The following is a 17,417-nucleotide window of genomic DNA, read 5'->3' as shown; positions in this document are numbered from 1 at the left end:
TGGTTCAAGCTGAACCAGGAAAAAGCTGGTTGTTGTGATTGTGTAGTACTTGTATTATCACGGGCACATACATCTCCATTTCTAATTCCTGGGTGGGGTGGGGAAATTGCTAGTTATAAAATGTTTTTGATTTTTGGGGGGAGGGGTGTAAATGTAAATTCATATATCATAGAATCTTAGAATAGTAGGGTTGGAAGGGGCCTATGCATGGATGCATAATTTATTTTTTGAAACTTGGACAACCTGCTTGACATATGAAGGGAGGGGCAAGGCTTAGAGATGACATGTCTCTTTGGCATATGAAGAAGCTCACTAATCTGTGCTTTGTTTATGCATTTAAAGTATTGTTATCTTGCTCCTCAGCTAAAAGGGATCCCAGAGCAGCTTACATGCAATCAGTAAAGCAAGACAGTCCCTGCCATCAGGGTTACAGTCTAAAAAGGAATCACGACACACAAGGAAAAAGAAATGGGAAGAGAAGAGGAAAAGAGGCGGGGCAATTTAGATCAGGAAGAAGGTGTAAGGCAGGGGTGTTGAACCTCTTTCAGCCTGAGGCTCGAATTCTTTTTCAGAAAAGCTTGGGGACTGCATGCCAGTGGTGGGTGGGGCTGAAGGCAAAAGGGGTGGGGCCAGAAATACAAAAAAATAACAGCATACTTTGGCTTAAAGCTCATGCTGTTAGTGACTGAGCCTTTGGAGAGGCATTTCAACCTTTTAGAATGGGGGGAAAACTGCAAAAAAGCTGGGAAACCATCAAACGATTGGTGGTTGGGGGAAGGGGGTGGGACTAAAGGAAAGGGGTGTAGCCATCTGCAGAATCCCAGAGGGGGGCAGATTTGGACCCCAGGTGGGCTAGATTAGGACCCATGCCTGAGTTTCTGCTCCGCTGGAGTAGGGGGAAGGTTTAAGCACCCCTAGACCCCATTCTGCTTTTTTGAATTAGGAGCTTCCCCCCACCATGGCTACATTTAATAAAATACATACACATGTCTGTATCTGGATCACAAATCTCCCAAATTTGGCCTTCAGCCAGGTCAGCCGTGAACTTTAACCTGATCCTTGATCATCTTTCATAACCAAGATAAGTTATTTGAGGGTTTAAGACTTGATGTTTCATTGTTAAACTTGCTGCACAAAAATTGACCATCCTGTTCAACGGAACCTCTGATGAATGTTGTCAAATTTGTGCCACATCTTTGTTCATAACAGTATAGATTTAAATGTAAGACTTCCCCTAGGTGGAGCTCAAAGGCCACGTTTGTTTTAGGTTGCTTGCTTATGCTTTTAGGAGGTGGTGGTGAGGGATGACAACTTGTTTCTTCCTCTGATGAAAAGCTTCTTGTCATCTGGGTTAAATAACTATCAAGCAGAACGATCAGATAGATCTGCTGTTGTTTGGAAAGTCTGCTTTTTGCTTTGGTAGAGTTAAACATCAGTCTTTTGGCAGTGGATCTGTGTATATCTGCATCACTACCTGTCAAAACACTACTAAATGTGGGTCACAACTGTTTCCTGCTGCTCATGCTGCAGTACTTCTGTGTCAGCTCTTTGAGCAAATGCACATGACCTTTTCTTCTCCACAAGGTGGCAATCCCCTGGTGGCAGAGGTCTGGGGAAACCTGTTATTGTGAATGGCTTCACAGGATCCTGTTGCTCCACCACCCTCTGTCCAGCAATCCTTCTCCCCCTCCTCACCCCCACCCCCAGTCTTGAAGGTTGCATGATGACACCATTCCTGCAAATGGGTCACACACCCACACACACACACGCACACGCACACTGCCCAAGCGGCCATAAGATTATTGCCTAAACTAAAAGTCACTATGCAGTGGCAAACAGATGTGTAAATCAAGCTTAAAATAACTAGTTGAACTGTTTAAAGCATCTCAATAGTTCTTAGTCAAATAGGAGACTCCAGAAGTAGCTCTGTAGTATATATTTATATACTTAAGTATTCTACCAAGACTTTTTAGTTATGCGAATTGCTTTCAGGGACACATCATTGTTTTAAAATTGTAGGGAAAAGGCCCAAGCATTGCAATAATACTAAGGCTGAAATCCTAGGCACGCTTGGAATCCTGTGCGCACTAGACAAGAATTCATAAGAACTTGCCTTGTGCTCATTCCTGATACTGTTTGCAGATACTTTGGGGGTTCTTATAGGGCAAGTCACCAAGGGACAGAACAGAATTTAGAGTTTAATTGATAGCAGTGCATTTGAGATGTTCAGCTATTGTAATTATAGAGCTAGATGGGAATATGAGTATTCAGCAATGAACACGCTGAATGGCTGCAGCACTAGAGTGGATTTTTACATGTCTGTTCAAAATCTCATCCTGGGCATGGAGACACAGTCAGCATCCTTTGACATATAGGGCTTTTCTACATGAGGCGTTTATCATGCACTCATCATTTCCTGCTCATGGTTGTTTACAGGTTCTTTAGACAACACGGTGACCCTCCAGTTTTGCTTCTGTGCCTGCCCAGCACTTTCAGGGAGTTTTTTTAGAGCAGGGGAAATGTGGCATTTAATTGAGAAAGCGAAAGCACAATTTCCCCTTGTGTATTTGTGCTATTCCGCTATACCACAGTACCACGTAGAGGTTATGTAGTGGAAAAGCAGGAAAGGAAACACTCTTCATGTAGTGCTCAGAGCTCAATTCTGCCACAAAACCGAAAGTAGATTCAGCAAATTAGCAGCCAACTAACAGCCTCGTGTAGAAAAGTCCAGTCTCAGCCTTTGAAACAATCCCACCATAATATAGTCAAACTGGCTGGCAAAGGAAGGACAGTCGTTTCATTACAATCAGGTCACAATGCATGCAAGAAGCTGAGAGACTTTTTTCAGCATCACATTTTTATGGCTGCTATGCTCTGTCCCAGCTGATGAGAACCATCTGTAACTTCTGTAAACCAACCAGAGAGCTTTGGCTATGGGGCAGTATAGAAATGTAATAAATAATAATAATAGATAACCAGAGAGACTTGCATGACCTGATGAAAAAGCTGCCTGTGATTTGTACAGGAGCAAATCAGGCAGCCACAGATACACCCCAGGCACCTCGATTTGGGTCTTCCCATCTGCTTTTCCAGATCTACAGCCAGGTAATCTCATGTGCCTCCCACCTATTGCCTCAGGCATCAGTATTATGTCCTCACCCACAGTTATTTCAGATTTGAGGAAACCTTGTATCTTCTGGTCAACACCACTGCTGTGGGGCCCACACAGTCCCGCAAGATGCCAAAGTATCTATGGCTGACTTGGAAGGTTTCATCAGCTCCTATCCTCCCTCACTTCTCTTTTCGACTCAAGATGTATTCATGATATCTTCATCATTCGGAACCACAGAAAGGAGACTGTAGAGCAGGGGTAGGGAACTTCCAGCTCGTGGGCTGAATTGGGCCCACCAGGCCTCCCCATATGACCCATGAAAGCCTCTAGTGAGGCTCCTTCCCAAGGCTCAGACCCCCGGCTCACTCGGGAGCCACTGCTTGAAGTGGTGCCTCCCTTTACTAACCCCTTGAGGCGAGGGGCAATGGTGTGGAGCACATTTCAGAAAAGGGGCCCATGTGGCTGCTGTTCTTTCAAAATAGATGTTCAGCTCAAGCAAACTTTTTAACATGCAGTTTTGATCTTAGTCACCCAGAAGAACTATAGTACCCTTAAAGTGACCTACTAGTGGATAGCCAGGAAAGGAAAGTGGCAGAATCTGTTGTTGTTATCTATAGCTCCCACCTAAAGCCTCTGCAATTTATCCCTAAAGATCTACAATCAATCCTGAAAAATTATGCTTCACTATTGCAGGCCTTGAATGGATACCCCAGCTAGAAATGGCTACTCACCCTGGTACATCCTGTTCCCATATCTCCTCAGGGAATACTATTTTAGAACTGAATAATGTCTCTCATACTCTCATACTAAGCTCATTCTCTTCCACATCCTCCAACATATGCCAGGAGTGGGCAACTTGTGGCCCTCCAGATGTCTTGGCCTACCAGTCCCATCAGCCTTAACTAGCATAGCCAATGGTGAGGGATGATGAGAGTTGTAGGCCAAAACATCTGGAGGGCCATACGTTGCCATCAGCTGCTGACAATATCCTACATAAAGATTACTCTAAAAGAGAATGATTGACACATACTTTGATGTTAAGTATGGCAAACACAGAAACCAGCTGGTGAACATTTCAGCAAATAGAGCAGGGGTAGGCTGGGGCCTGTGGGTACATGTGGCAATTTGAGAAACTGTCATGGGCACCACCACAAAATGGCTGCCATGGGAGGCATGGCTAGTCACAAATGACAAATAACCTGCCCACAAGACTGAGTACAAGGTAGACGTGGGGCCTGAGCTCCAATGTACTAAAGGAATTCCGTTGAACTCACAGTTTTCAGCACCAACAGAAACCTGTTTCACAGACGGCAAACTTTCTGAGCATGTGGCTCTAGAACTGGATTCATTGACAGATCTGATGCTGTTTCTCTTGGGTTGAATGGACGAGATGGTTAAGGTTCTAAACAGATGAAACAAGAGACATCTGTGATGACATCTCCTAACATTTTAATTTTAACTTAAAGGCACCAGCAGGGGTGGGAATTGGATTGGGGTAGTGGTAATGGAGAAGGCTGTTTAACCCTTTCCCCTGTGCCATCTCCATCCCCAATCCTGCTGCTATTAGCCCCGCTAGAGATAACTGTGCCTGAACTGATGTTTTCAGGAAGGGAGTCTGAGGAACTGAGGCAAATAGTGGTGACAAAAGATGAAGTTCTCAACCTTACAGATAAATTGAAAGCAAGTAAATCACCAGGCCCAGTTGGTATTCCTCCTAGAGTTCTCAAAGATCTCAAATATGAAAATGCTGATCTTCTAACCAAAATATGCAGCATGTCCCTAAGAACAGCCTCTGTACCAGAGGACTGGAAGATGGCCAACGTAACACCAATTTTCAAAACGGGATCCAAGGGGGATCCGGGAAATTACAGGCCGGTTAGCTTAACATCTGTTCCGGGTAAATTGGTTGAAGGCATTATTAAAGATAAAATTAGTAAGCATATAGAAGGACAAGCCCTGCTGAAAAAGAATCAACATGGCTTCCACAAAGGTAAGTCCTGTCTCACTAACCTTTAGAGTTCTCTGAGAGTGTCAATAAACACATAGACGGGGTGATCCGGTAAACATTGTTTACTTGGTCTTCCAAAAGGGTTTTGACAAAGTCCCTCACCAAAGACTCCTGAGAAAACTTAGCAGTCATGCCATAAGAAGACAGGTCCTCTTATGGATCAGTAACTGGCTTAAGAACAGAAAGCAGAGAGTAAGAATAAATGGTAAATTCTCCCAATGGAGGAAAGTAAATAGTGGGGTCCCACAGGGATCTGTATTAGGACCAATGCTTTTCAACCTGTTCATAAATTATCTGGAATTAGGAGTGAGCAGTGAAGTGGCCAAGTTTGTGGATGACACCAAATTATTTATTAAAACAAAAAGGGATTGTGAAGAGCTCCAAAAGGATCTCTCCAAACTGGGAAAATGGGCATCTAAATAGCAAGCGTGGTTCAGTGTAAGCAAGTGTAAAGTGATGCACGCTGGGGCAAAAAATCTGAACTTCAAGTATAGCCTGATGGGATCTGAGGCAGCGGTGACTGGCCAGGCAAGAGATTTTGGGGTTGTGGTGGACAGCTCACTGAAGATGTCAACCCAGAATGCAGCTGCTGTAAAAAAGGCAAACTCCATGTTAGGCATAATTAGAAAAGGGATTGAGAATAAAATTGCCAACACAATTCTGCCCTTATACAAATCTATGGTGCGACCACACTTGGAATACTGTGTACAGTTTTGGTCACCACACCTAAAAAAAGATATTGTAGAGCTGGAAAAAGTACAGAAAGGAGCAACTAAAAGGAATTAAGGGGCTGGAGCATCTCCCCTCTGAGAGGAGGTTACAACAGCTGGGATTGTTTAGCTTGGAGAGAAGGAGGGTAAGGGGAGACATGATAGAGGTCTACAAAATTATGCATGGTGTGGAGAATGTGGATAGGGAGACATTTTTCTTCCTCTCTCAAAATACTAGAGCCCAGGGTCATCCTAAGAAGCTGATTGGTGGGAGATTCAGGACAGATAAAAGGAAGTACTTCTTCACACAGTGCATAGTCAAACTATGGAATTCGCTACCACAGGAAGTAGTGATGGCCACCAATTTGGATGGCTTTAAAAGGGGGTTAGACCAATTCCTGGAGGAAAAGGCTATCATTGGCTACTAGTATTGATGGGTATGTGCTACCTCCAGTACCAGAGGCAGTAAGCCTATCTACACCAGTTGCTGAGGAACATGGGTGGGAGGGTGCTGTTGCACTCATGCCCTGCTTGTGGTTTCCTGGTCGACAGCTGGTTGGCCAGTGTGTGAACAGAATGCTGGACTAGATGGACCCTTGGTCTGATTCAGCATGGCTCTTCTTATGTTCTTATGTTCACTTATATAGGTACCTGTATTTTTCCTCAGCAGGGCTAATCGCAGATTTGGAAAAGGGGACAGGGAGTTGATTGGGAAAATGGTACAGGGAAAAAGGATCAAACACACACACACACACCTTCCAGTCTGCTGCTCTGATAATAATTAGAGCTCTCTTGAGGCTGCTTTTAAGGTACAATTACAATGAAAGTGTCAGGAGATCCAATCACCAATATCCCACCTCATGCATGTCACATGGGGTATAGTGCAGTTTTATCCAAATCCACAAAGGGTGGGTATGCCTGGGCCCATCAACATCTATGGCAGAGGTGGGGAGCCTCAGCCGCCAAATCCAGCCCTTCTGTGGTCCCAATCCAACTTTCAGGTATTCCAGAGATGGCCACACACCCTTCCCCTGGTTCCAGTCCCTTTTCCCCAGTCACCAATCATTTGGTGATTTCCTGGCTTTTGTGCAGTTTTCCCCCATTCTAAAAGATTAAAATATATCTCCTAAGGCTTAGTTACTGGAAATAAATGCTTTAAGCTACAATATGCTAGGGGGTAGGTGAGTTGTAATTTGGCCCCACCCCATTTGAATTTGGCCCCTCCCACCACTGGGATACGGCCCCCTAAGAGCTTCTCCAAAATTGAATTCGGCATTGGGCCGAAAGAGTTTCCCTTTCCCTGATCTATGGGGTCTTTCACTTCATGTGACTGGCTCTTCTTGACTTCTGTTCATTGAATAAGGTATGGTATTTTTGCTTTCATGAACTTGAGCACACTCCAGGAGAGAGCGGAGGACAGGAAGGCCTGGCGTGCTATGTTCCATGGGGTCACAAAGAGTCGGACACGACTTAACGACTGAACAACAACAACAATTTTTGCTTTCAGAATATGTTCTCTCAACTGATTCTTGCTTGTGTGTACCTCTTCCACACTCTATTGTGCACATCGTACATTTGATGTAGTGGCTCTTGCCTACAAAAGCTTATGCAAATATAAATATAAATATATATAGTGTTTAATGCTACAGCAGTTCAGTACAGTTATACTTTTGGATATTCAGGATTTACAGCTGGAGATGTGTTAGAAAGTGAATTTAAGACTAGCATTATGTTGTCCAGAATGGTTCAAATTTATTCATTCTTATACCGGTTTAGCCCTTTCTATGTGTTCCAAATGGGATAATGGCCTTGTCTGGGTGAGGGGATAGAATCTTGGTGACAGGCTTCACCCCTCTGGCCTTTATGTGTTAGATAAAGCTATATGTATATATAGTAGCTATATGCATGGAGCTATATACGTCTATATACCTCTGTAGCTATATGCATGGAGGCTGTCTGCTGATGTTCTAATAAACATGGATAGGCGCGAGACAGACTATGCTACACTTCCGCTACATGCAGTCATTATCCATAATTTGAAAGCCTGAAAAGTGCTAGTATTTTGATTGACTGCAATTAAAATATCCTAAATTGAACAGTGTGTTTAACTATGCAGGATACAGTCTGCATAATTAAACATGTTCAGTTTAGGAATACAGATTTTTGACAGTATCAGTGTGTTTAAAAATATAAGACCAAATTAAAGGCCAAAGGAGAAATGTATAGTTTACTGATCTGCACATTGCATTGTATTGTTCTACAAGGATCACTTTTCCCCTTGAAATCTGGACTATAAATGGTCATATCATTAAGTTGTTCCTAAGTGTGATATTACCTAGATAATGATGTTGCCACTAAACTCTAAAACTACAGATACTTAAGTAAAGAAACCTTGAAATATAGGTACATATTTTGTCGTGTCATCCATTTTGTTCCTAAGATTTACATAACTTCTTATGGAATGTAATAATTTCACGCAATTTACGGGTAATGCAGGGCCGGGGGGAGCATATGATTATCTTAGATTTTATGTTAATACTGTTTTTGAGGCTGTACTAGAGAGTGTCAGTTCAACACTTTTATGATTGGCTATTACAGTAAACACACTGACAATCCCTTTGGGTTTTATATGCATCTTAAAATGTCGATATTACATGTTTTAGAATGACATCTGTGATGTCAGTGTGGCTAGGTTCAGAGAGGTAGAAGGGTCATGAATAATGACTATTGGGGTGGGAAAGGATGAAGGTTTCTTTTTTTAGAATTTCCAGAAGGGTAGCCATGTTAGTCTGTAGTAGCAAAAACAACAAAGGGCACCTTTACACCAGCCTAAAATCCTGCATTTAAAACAGGGCTTTCTGCTTCCGTTTTAATGCAGGATCACAATTGACTCCCTTTACATGAGCTTCCTTTCCTCCCTCCCCTCCCCTCCCCTCCCCTCCCCTCCTTCCCCCCATATCTGAGTCTTCCATATCTTTCATTGATCTCGCTCCTCTACTTGCTGCTTTTCCTCTTTTCACAGAGGAAACTGAAGTGGAACAGGATGGGGTAATTTGATAGCTCATTATCTGCAATCTATTTAAAAATGGAACAAAGGGCATTTAGTGTAGGAGACGCCCTGGAGGGTCACGGCATCATGTAAAGAGCCCGCAAACTTCCATGAAGGAGCAATCTCAGTTGCAGGATAAAAGTTCCGTGTGAAGGAGCCCACAGAGTCTTGTGACACCTTAAAGACTAACAATTTTATTTATTCTAACAAGAGCTTTCATGGACACTGTGTATTTTATCAGAGGCAATCTGATTTTTTAAGAATTAATCCTTTGGCTATTCTAGACTTCCTAGTTTCTTTGCCAGCTTGTGAGAAGGAGCTATGTGCGTGGACAAAACGCTTGTTCATATCTGAACTTATTAAGCCAAGATATGATTATCTGAACCACATTCACATGTCACTATAAGCCATGGTGCAGAAGCACAATCCCTCCTCCCTTCTCCTCCTCGCACTTGGTTGGGAGGAGGTCTTCTGAAGCTTTTACTTTCAATTTTATTAATAGAAACCCTGACTTCCTGTTTCATCTGAACTGGGGATCATGGTTTAACACTAATTATAGTCATTTTCAGAATAAGCCAACTTTTAACTTTTGCTTATGAAGCTGGCTTGTTTAAACAAACTATAGTTAATGTTATATATGATCCCTGGTTTGGACAACTTTTACCATAGTTAAGTAAAAGCTTCCCAAGTCTCCTCCCAGAGGAGGAGACGCATGCGAGCTCAAGGTTCACTGCAGCTTGTGCTCACCAATATAAACCATTTTGTGTGTGTACCACTTGCTGGTTGATGGCTTATTCCCTCCTCATATTGGGGCTCTGATCCTACTACCATGTAGGACCCTAGGTTCCATCAAACCCTGACATTTAGTTTAGGTTCATAGTACTGGGCTGCTTGTGTTTGTATTACGGTCACATTGATAGGGGAAAAGAATAATTGGGTGGTGTTGGGGCTTAATTTATGGCATTTTATAACAGTCTGAGTTAAACAAACCCATGGACTTGGATGGCCCAGTCTAGAATCTCTTTGAACTATTATCACTCGTCATACATTTGTGGCAGCAAAAGGGACCCCTACAGTCTTTTGCAAAGAGCAAAGGGGAGAACTTCATTTTCAAATGCAGAGTTGTAACCTAAGCTGCTTTCCTGTGCTGTGAATGTTTTAGACCCATCTATGGGTCATGCCATGAATGTAGCATGACAGTTTTAAAACAACTTCACAGCTCTGCAGTCCTTTTATATGTTTAATGATTTATACTGTTACTGTATGGCATGGCCTTTGAGAGCTACAGACCTGGTGCTGCAACCTACACATCCATCATTTTAACTCACATGACTGCACTCATTGATTATAATGAGACTACTCGTGTGAGTAAGGAATTTTGACTGTAGGATCAACCCCAAGATCAAACCCACATGTTTTTAATCAGTTGTGTTTTTTCAGGTACTCTCTTTAACTTCTGAAAAGAAAAAGAAAACAAACAGCTAAAATATATTGTACAAATAATTAAACTTAAATCCAGTGTGCTAGTAACAAAACATGTAAAAACAGACCAGGTGTGATTCAATTCATTTCCTCACATGAAAGAATGTCCTCCATAACTCACTTTAGACTCTGGCTCTTGAGAGTTAAGGTCATTTATTTGCTGGCAAAAATAAATTCTGCTCCACTATGATCCTGCACTGTGCATTTTCCTATACACACTTAAATTTTAAAAGCAAAGGAATCATAATCCTTATTCTAGCACCTTATTTACAGAGCAGATATCTTCCTGCCCTCATACTGGATTGGATCCAGACCTAGACATATGTAGAGTAGACACATTTTAATCAGTGATTTCAATGGGTCTACTATATGTATGATTAAGTCTAGATCCAAACCACTGTATTTACATTGATAATGATATTTTTAAATAATCTTTGATATTTGGTATTTAGTTCCATTTCATTCAAAGATTTTTTTGATCAATTGAATTCAGTCTTCAGCTATTGAATTTATTCTTTAGGTACTATTGCTGCTTTTAGCCAATGTATTCCTTTAGTTATAACACCAAATGTGAAAACTAGTTTGTACACAATTATTTTCTTGCTTTTTCTTAAAGAAACCCTGTGCTGCAAGATATAGACAGACAGACAGAGGGCCAGCAGCAAGAGTAGGCATGGTTGGGCACCTGCCATGGGTCCACACTGAGTGGGGGACCACTGACAAGAGCCCCCTGGAGTTCTCTTCACCAATGCAACTTCTCATCTGCCTCCCACTCTGGCCCAGACAATAGTGGTGGTGAGAAGGAGGAACAGTAGATGCCACTGCCTCTTTGCTCGCTGGCTCTCTGTCTGTCAAGCAAGGAAATTATAGCAATGATGAGGAGCAACAGCAGCTGATGACAATAGTGGTCAGAAAGTAGACCCACTGAGGGAGGAGGCCCATGGAGGGTGTCTTGCCCAAGGGTCCTCCCAAACGTGGAGCCTGTGTATGTGTGTTCTAAGATAATGAAGAGAAGGGTGGTAAAAATAGGATCAAATTGTCCTTTATATTGTAATGACTTCTTGCATTATGCATTGTCTACCTGAGACATTGCGCCAGCTCCAGGGTAGATCAGCACCTCTTATTCATTTAGTACATTTTAAACCTTCCTTTCCTCCAAGGAGCTCAGGGTGGTATGCATGGTTTTTCCCACTCCTTATCCACACAACTAGCCTAGGCTAAGAGAGAGTAGTGGGTTCATCACACAGAGCTTTTATCCTGCTATTGAGATGACTCTCTCACAGAAGTTTGCAGGCTCTTTAGATGACACGATTACCTGGGGAAAATTGTCTCCCTCAATTTCCCCCAGCCTATCCCATGTTTTCCCCAATAAATGTGGGTTTTTTTTCAAACCCATGGAACAGGAGCAGCATGACCTCCCTGTGAGATTCTCCAATAGCGGAAGAAACTGCTCTATCTGCCTGCTGTGGGCGTTTGTTTTCAGTTGGTGGGCACACGTGGTCAGGATGACAAAGGCATTGAAGATGGGAGTGGGGCGTGCAGGAGCAGATTTGACAGGCGTGAGGGCAAGAATCGCCAGTTGATTGCAACCGCGGTTCAAATCTTCCTGAGGAAGGACTTTCCTTGATTCCCATGTGTCTGCCATGTAAATGCTTGAGCACATTTCTCCGTTGGAGGGAGAAGAGGGTAAAATGCCTCCCTCCAACGAAAGGAGACACATCTGATCCCCCACCTCACCAAGCTGAGAAGCAACGTCCTCTGTTGATTCAAAGCACCCCATTAAGTTCAGTGGGGCTTACTCCCAAGTAAGTGCCGAGGGTTGCAGACTTACAGGGTGATCTTATGTCTACTCAGAAGTAAGTCCCATTGAGTTCAACGGAACTTACTCCCACATAAGTGTGCCAAGGGTTGCAGATTTACGGCACAATCTTACATTTTATGTCTACTCAAGTAAGTCAGAGGTTTCCTGGGGGCTGCGAGAAAAGAGTACAGCAGAACTTAAGCTATGGAAACAAGAACCCTCCCCCACCCCCCACTTCCTCTGCACACATGCCAGGGAGGAAGGAAGGCACTTCCTCAGTTCAAACTACATGTATGCCGTGAAAAGGAGCCCTTCCTAATCCCGCAAAGGAACAGAAAGCAGGAAGCTCCAGAAAGGATGTGGATTTTTGCGGAGGGTTGCTTAATGTAGAAGCACCCTGACTCTCCCAAGGTTACCCAATGAGGTTCATTGCTGAGTGGGGGTTTGAGCTGGAGTGTCCCCACTCCTATTCCCACACTCTAAACATTATATCACAATGGCTCTCCACTTTGCTGGGGACAAAAATACTACGTATAGATGTGGCACAACACTATTATTCAGAGTTGTACAGAAGAAACAGGATGTTACATGGGTAGGATAGAGTGAGGAGCTGAGGACAATTAATGTACCAGGCAGGGTAAAGTCTCTAAGTAAAGAGAAGTTCCTTACTGCACCCATGGCTGATGCAAGCTTGAAAAGGTTTTAGGGTCTTGGGCCAGATCTACACCTTATGTCATGCTGTTACGATCCCATCATGGTAACACTATGGCCCTCTTGTGCATTTATACCTTGTAGGACCCACAATTACATTTGTTGCAGTATTTTGGATAATGTGGAATAAAAAGCAGAAAATAGCACTACAGTAGCAGTATATAGAATATGTAATGTGCCCCAACAGTTATCAGTGCACTTCAATAGCACTATAAAGCCATAGTGTAGATCTAGCCCTGGTGCCCTCTTTCTACACCCTCCTCTTTTCCTGCATCACGCAGAGGCTTTTTCCCTGCTCCAGAACAACAGCATGGACCCAAATCACGGTGCCAAAGCAAAGGGACAAGTGACCTGCTTACATATGTGTTGCGGGAAGTATGGGGCGAGGTCTTCCTGATCTTGTGTCCTGCTCTCTCTGCACAACAGAGCCTAGTGTCCAACCATTAACGCTTCTGTTATCTAGTCCCCTTCCGTTGCTGTTTTCATCATGGCATTGTGATATCTGTGTAAAACATGACGATACCAGATGGAAAGCATCGTGTTCCAGAGTTCAGCCACTGATGCGAGACCAATTGACCACAGCAAAATTTGGCCAATTGGCTTCCCTATTAAAGTGTCAAAACAGCATAATATCAAGTAAAAGTGCATTTTTATATATTTTTTAAAGAGCAGTTTGGCAACATTGTGATGATGGTCCTGGATCTCATTAAGCCTTTTGCATGTATGTTCTAGTATATTACTGGCTGGAGTTATAGTGGCACTTTTCATCCATATTAAAGTCCTCAGAACAATGGATCAACCTTAACTGATAGGTCTTGTTCATGTTCCCACTAAGTATTCATATATCTGATTTTTAACAGCATCACTGAAAGCTGCAATTATTGACATCACCAATGTTGTTTTTCCTTTTCTTTGCTTTTTAGACAGCAGGATTTCAGGAGATTCTGACAGAAATTGAAATTTTAGCTTTGATTGTGGGATGTTTATGCCATGACCTTGACCACAGAGGAACCAACAATGCCTTTCAAGCCAAGTATGTTTCTTCATTTTTATTACTTTGTTAAAGGTGAGAGTTAAAGGTGTTAGAAGTTACATAAGAAAGCATTAATTTCAAGGTGTCATGCACAGCAAAGTATTCTTATGCTTGCGTTTAAGAGAGACTATCCATCTTAACAATTCCCTATTCCTTTCCCTCTCTGAAACATAAATTTAAATTCCTTTTAAATCATCTTTGTATCATGCTGTTGACTTGGCCTGCCCCCTGTGAGTTTCTGTCTGGTATAAAATTGTGATACAGAATATGGGTGTTATGCTGGTTGGAATATCTCTTTCATTTACATATCTGCGTATGCCAAAAGGGAAAGCATTGAAAATTCCCCATCTGTCATTCTTGTTCCTCTATTGCAATTGTATGCATTTTCAGGCAATATTAAGGAAATATAACCGATGGCATTCAAAACAGAAGCAGGTGTTTCCACAAAACAGCGTTCTTCTTGGCTAATACAGGCATATTCCTACAAATGCAGAAAAAATGGCTTTTGTTCATGGTTAGTGCATAGGAGATTTCATAACTTCTTTACAGCTTTTACTCTGGTTTATGAGAGCTTTTCTACATGAGGCTGTTAATCGGCTGTTAATCTGCTCTATCTATTTTTGGTTTCATCGCAGAATTGAGATTTGAGCACTATATGAAGAGCATTTCCGTTCCTGCTTTTCCATGACATAAACTCTAGGCAGCACTTTGGTATAGCAGACTAACATGAATACAAAAGTGGGGGAAAAGCATTTTCTTTCGCTTTTACAAATAAATACTGCATTTTCCCAGCTCTAAAAAAACTAGCTGAAAGTGCTCTTTAGACACAGAAGCAAAACTAGAGGGTCACGACGTCATCAAAAGAACCCATAAACAACTGTGAGTAGGGAATGACAAGCACACAGTAAATGCCTCATGTAGAAAAGCCCTGAGTCAGAAGGTTTGCTCCATGTCTTCCATGCTGTTTTGCAAAGCACTGAGCTGGCAGTCCTCGAAGTGGTGGGTCAGCTGGATTAGAATTGTCTGCCCACAGCTTAGCTTGATAGCAGGCCCCCTACCCCAACAAGGCTAAGGGTTCTACATGGCTAGTCCTCTACATGGTTAGAAAGGTTCCTAGCAAATCTAGTGGTCATGGGTAAGCTTGCAGGGAGCTGCCTGAAGGACGTCTGGATGGCAGTGGGGTGCAAGATGCAGGGAAGCAGGTTCCAGGCACAAGGCCTGAGGAAGTACCCAGTACAAGGCAACTATTCTAGAAGAGGTTGTTACACCATTAGTGGCCTGGGGAAATGGAGGGCTTGCCTATAAAGTATCTTACATGTCCTTTCATCAGCAACTCTGTAGCTCGATCCTAACCCAACATATACACTGAGAGTTTCCTTGCTGGCAGTCTCTCAAGCTTCATCTCAGTCCCATTGCCCACAGTGCCAAAAGACCTGGGGCTGTGAGCCTGGAGGAGCATGGGACAAATTCAGAGAAACACAGGTTCCTACTAAGGGAGCACGATATAGTTGTGGCCAGATAAAGTGTCATCAGCTTCCTCAGCAATCTCAGGAGTGAGTCTTTGGTCACCCATACTGGTTGCAGTGCCCCCTTATCTGAGGCAGATAATGTTTCAGCTTGTGCATTAGGCATTGGGAAGGTAATAGCAGTCTGTACCAGCTGTTAGGAGGGAAATGAAGTTGTTGGATTTGTACAAACACTTCTGTGTTTACACTCACAACAAGAGAAATGTACAAGTAACTTACATGAGAGAGAGATCTATGCATTTACTCCTGTGAGACTGAATTCCCTCCACAGTGGGTTGGATCTGATGGTGGCCGTCGGCCAGCAGAACGGAAACAACTGGCAAAATGGATTTCCCTGACTCCCTACAGCCCCCAATGCCCCCCCCCAATTGGCTCTTGGGGGTAGAGGTTCCCTCCAGAGCTGATTTCAGGGTGCAGGAAGAGGAGAGTAAGGGCAAGTCTCATTGCGTGAGCGGAAGTCTGCTCACGTGACATCGGATTTAACCCAGTATACTCTCTTCTGCCTTGCAGCTGTTGTTCACACTTCAGTGAAGGTCTTCTAGTGCTTTTAGATATACTATGGCATCAACTTGCAATCCATGTGCTTATTAGTATAAGGCAAGCACTCCTGCTGTTGGAAGAAGTGCTAAGGTGCAGCAGCAGATTAGTCACTAGGTAAAATCGAGAAGCTATAGAGTAAGGCCATGGCTGATGAACTGTGTAGGTACGTGGGAGTTTGCCAGCGTGGGCAGATGTGTTTCCTGCACTGTCGTTCTTGAAGGGCATGTCTGCATGGGAGCATACTGAGCTGCTACTTTTGTGCCAGCTATGTGACAAAATGCACTACGGTCCAATGTGGTGCAGGTTTCCTCATATTGATATTGCTCACTCTTCTGTGTGAACGAAGACATCCGCTGTGACATCCGCACTCAGCCTGGGAACCCATCCACCCACTTATAGAACAGGCAGTCAAGAGATCAAAAACATGGAATCAGATGCACTTGTTTGGTGTACCCAATCCCTGAGAACTGTTTTATGCATGCAAAACCTGAAATTCCCCACTACTCAGAAACTGGTGGTTATTACTTTGTTACAGGGATAGGGGAACTTGAGCTGCAGTCTGAAAGGATTTAACTCAGACACAGGTTTACTACTGCAGAGAGTACTAGGCCTGAGTTAAAGGTGATAATCAGGCAACATGGGCCCAGGGCACTTATATGCCTGTTCCCATATAAAACTATTTTCCTTTGGGTCTGAGGTTCAGCGGGTGGTTGCAAGAAGTAGTGGTTGCCCCTTCATTGTGGATCTCCCTGCCTGAGGAAGCCTGCCAGGCTACTTCTCCCTTGGTTTTAAGCCAGCAGATAAAAAATACTTCTATTCAACAATGGCTGGGGCATGCTTCGAGTTGTAGGATTTTTTTCTGTCTAAATATGCATAGGATTGCGCCCTAAATGGTGAACTGCTACCAAAAACAGTGCAAAGCTTAGAGCACCTAAGCATTAGGAACAGAGTGTAAAGTGATACTTTCAGTATATGATTAAAAAGAGAGAGTGAATGCAATGCTGGTACTGAAACCTGACTTGAAGCAGGTGTAGGGGGAAATTTTGCTTGCTCTCCATTTTTAAGCAAAACAAGCTAATATGCACTTCCTGGATTAATATGTGGATCAAACCACAGTTATCCTTCAAACCTCTCCAAATTTTGTTATGCAGTTCTTGGCTCAAATGTTGCATACAAAAATGCGTATATTAGGGAGAGTTGTGTACAAAAATTCATATATTAGGGAAAGTTGAGTACAAATATTGGAGAAAGTTGAGTACAAAAATATGTATACTGGGGAAAGTTGAGTACAAAAATGTGTATGTTAGGAAATGCTGAGTGAAAAAAATGCATATGTTAGGAAAAGTTGCATATGAAAATAAATGTGAATTTTTGTGCATTTTTTAAAAGGTGCAGACATGCAGAAATTGGATGGAACAGGATTACGATTTAATACATGCGAAACT

General features: G+C 42.9%; 1 protein-coding gene across 3 annotated transcripts in view; it reads left to right on the top strand.

Moving 5' to 3' along the window:
* PDE11A (phosphodiesterase 11A) overlaps window positions 1-17,417 on the top strand; it is a 255,148-nt gene that overhangs the window by 179,624 nt on the left and 58,107 nt on the right. For all 3 annotated transcript variants that reach the window (XM_084814457.1, XM_084814447.1, XM_084814442.1), the window contains one exon: window positions 13,797-13,906. In XM_084814457.1, the coding sequence (XP_084670583.1) occupies window positions 13,797-13,906 (110 nt within the window). The remainder of the gene's footprint in view (window positions 1-13,796; window positions 13,907-17,417) is intronic.

The sequence above is a fragment of the Heloderma suspectum genome, chromosome 1, assembly GCF_057233095.1.
Source record: "Heloderma suspectum isolate Gila_16-S chromosome 1, 16-S_ref, whole genome shotgun sequence".
NCBI lineage: Eukaryota > Metazoa > Chordata > Lepidosauria > Squamata > Helodermatidae > Heloderma > Heloderma suspectum.
This window is presented reverse-complemented; position numbering and strand designations above follow the sequence as displayed.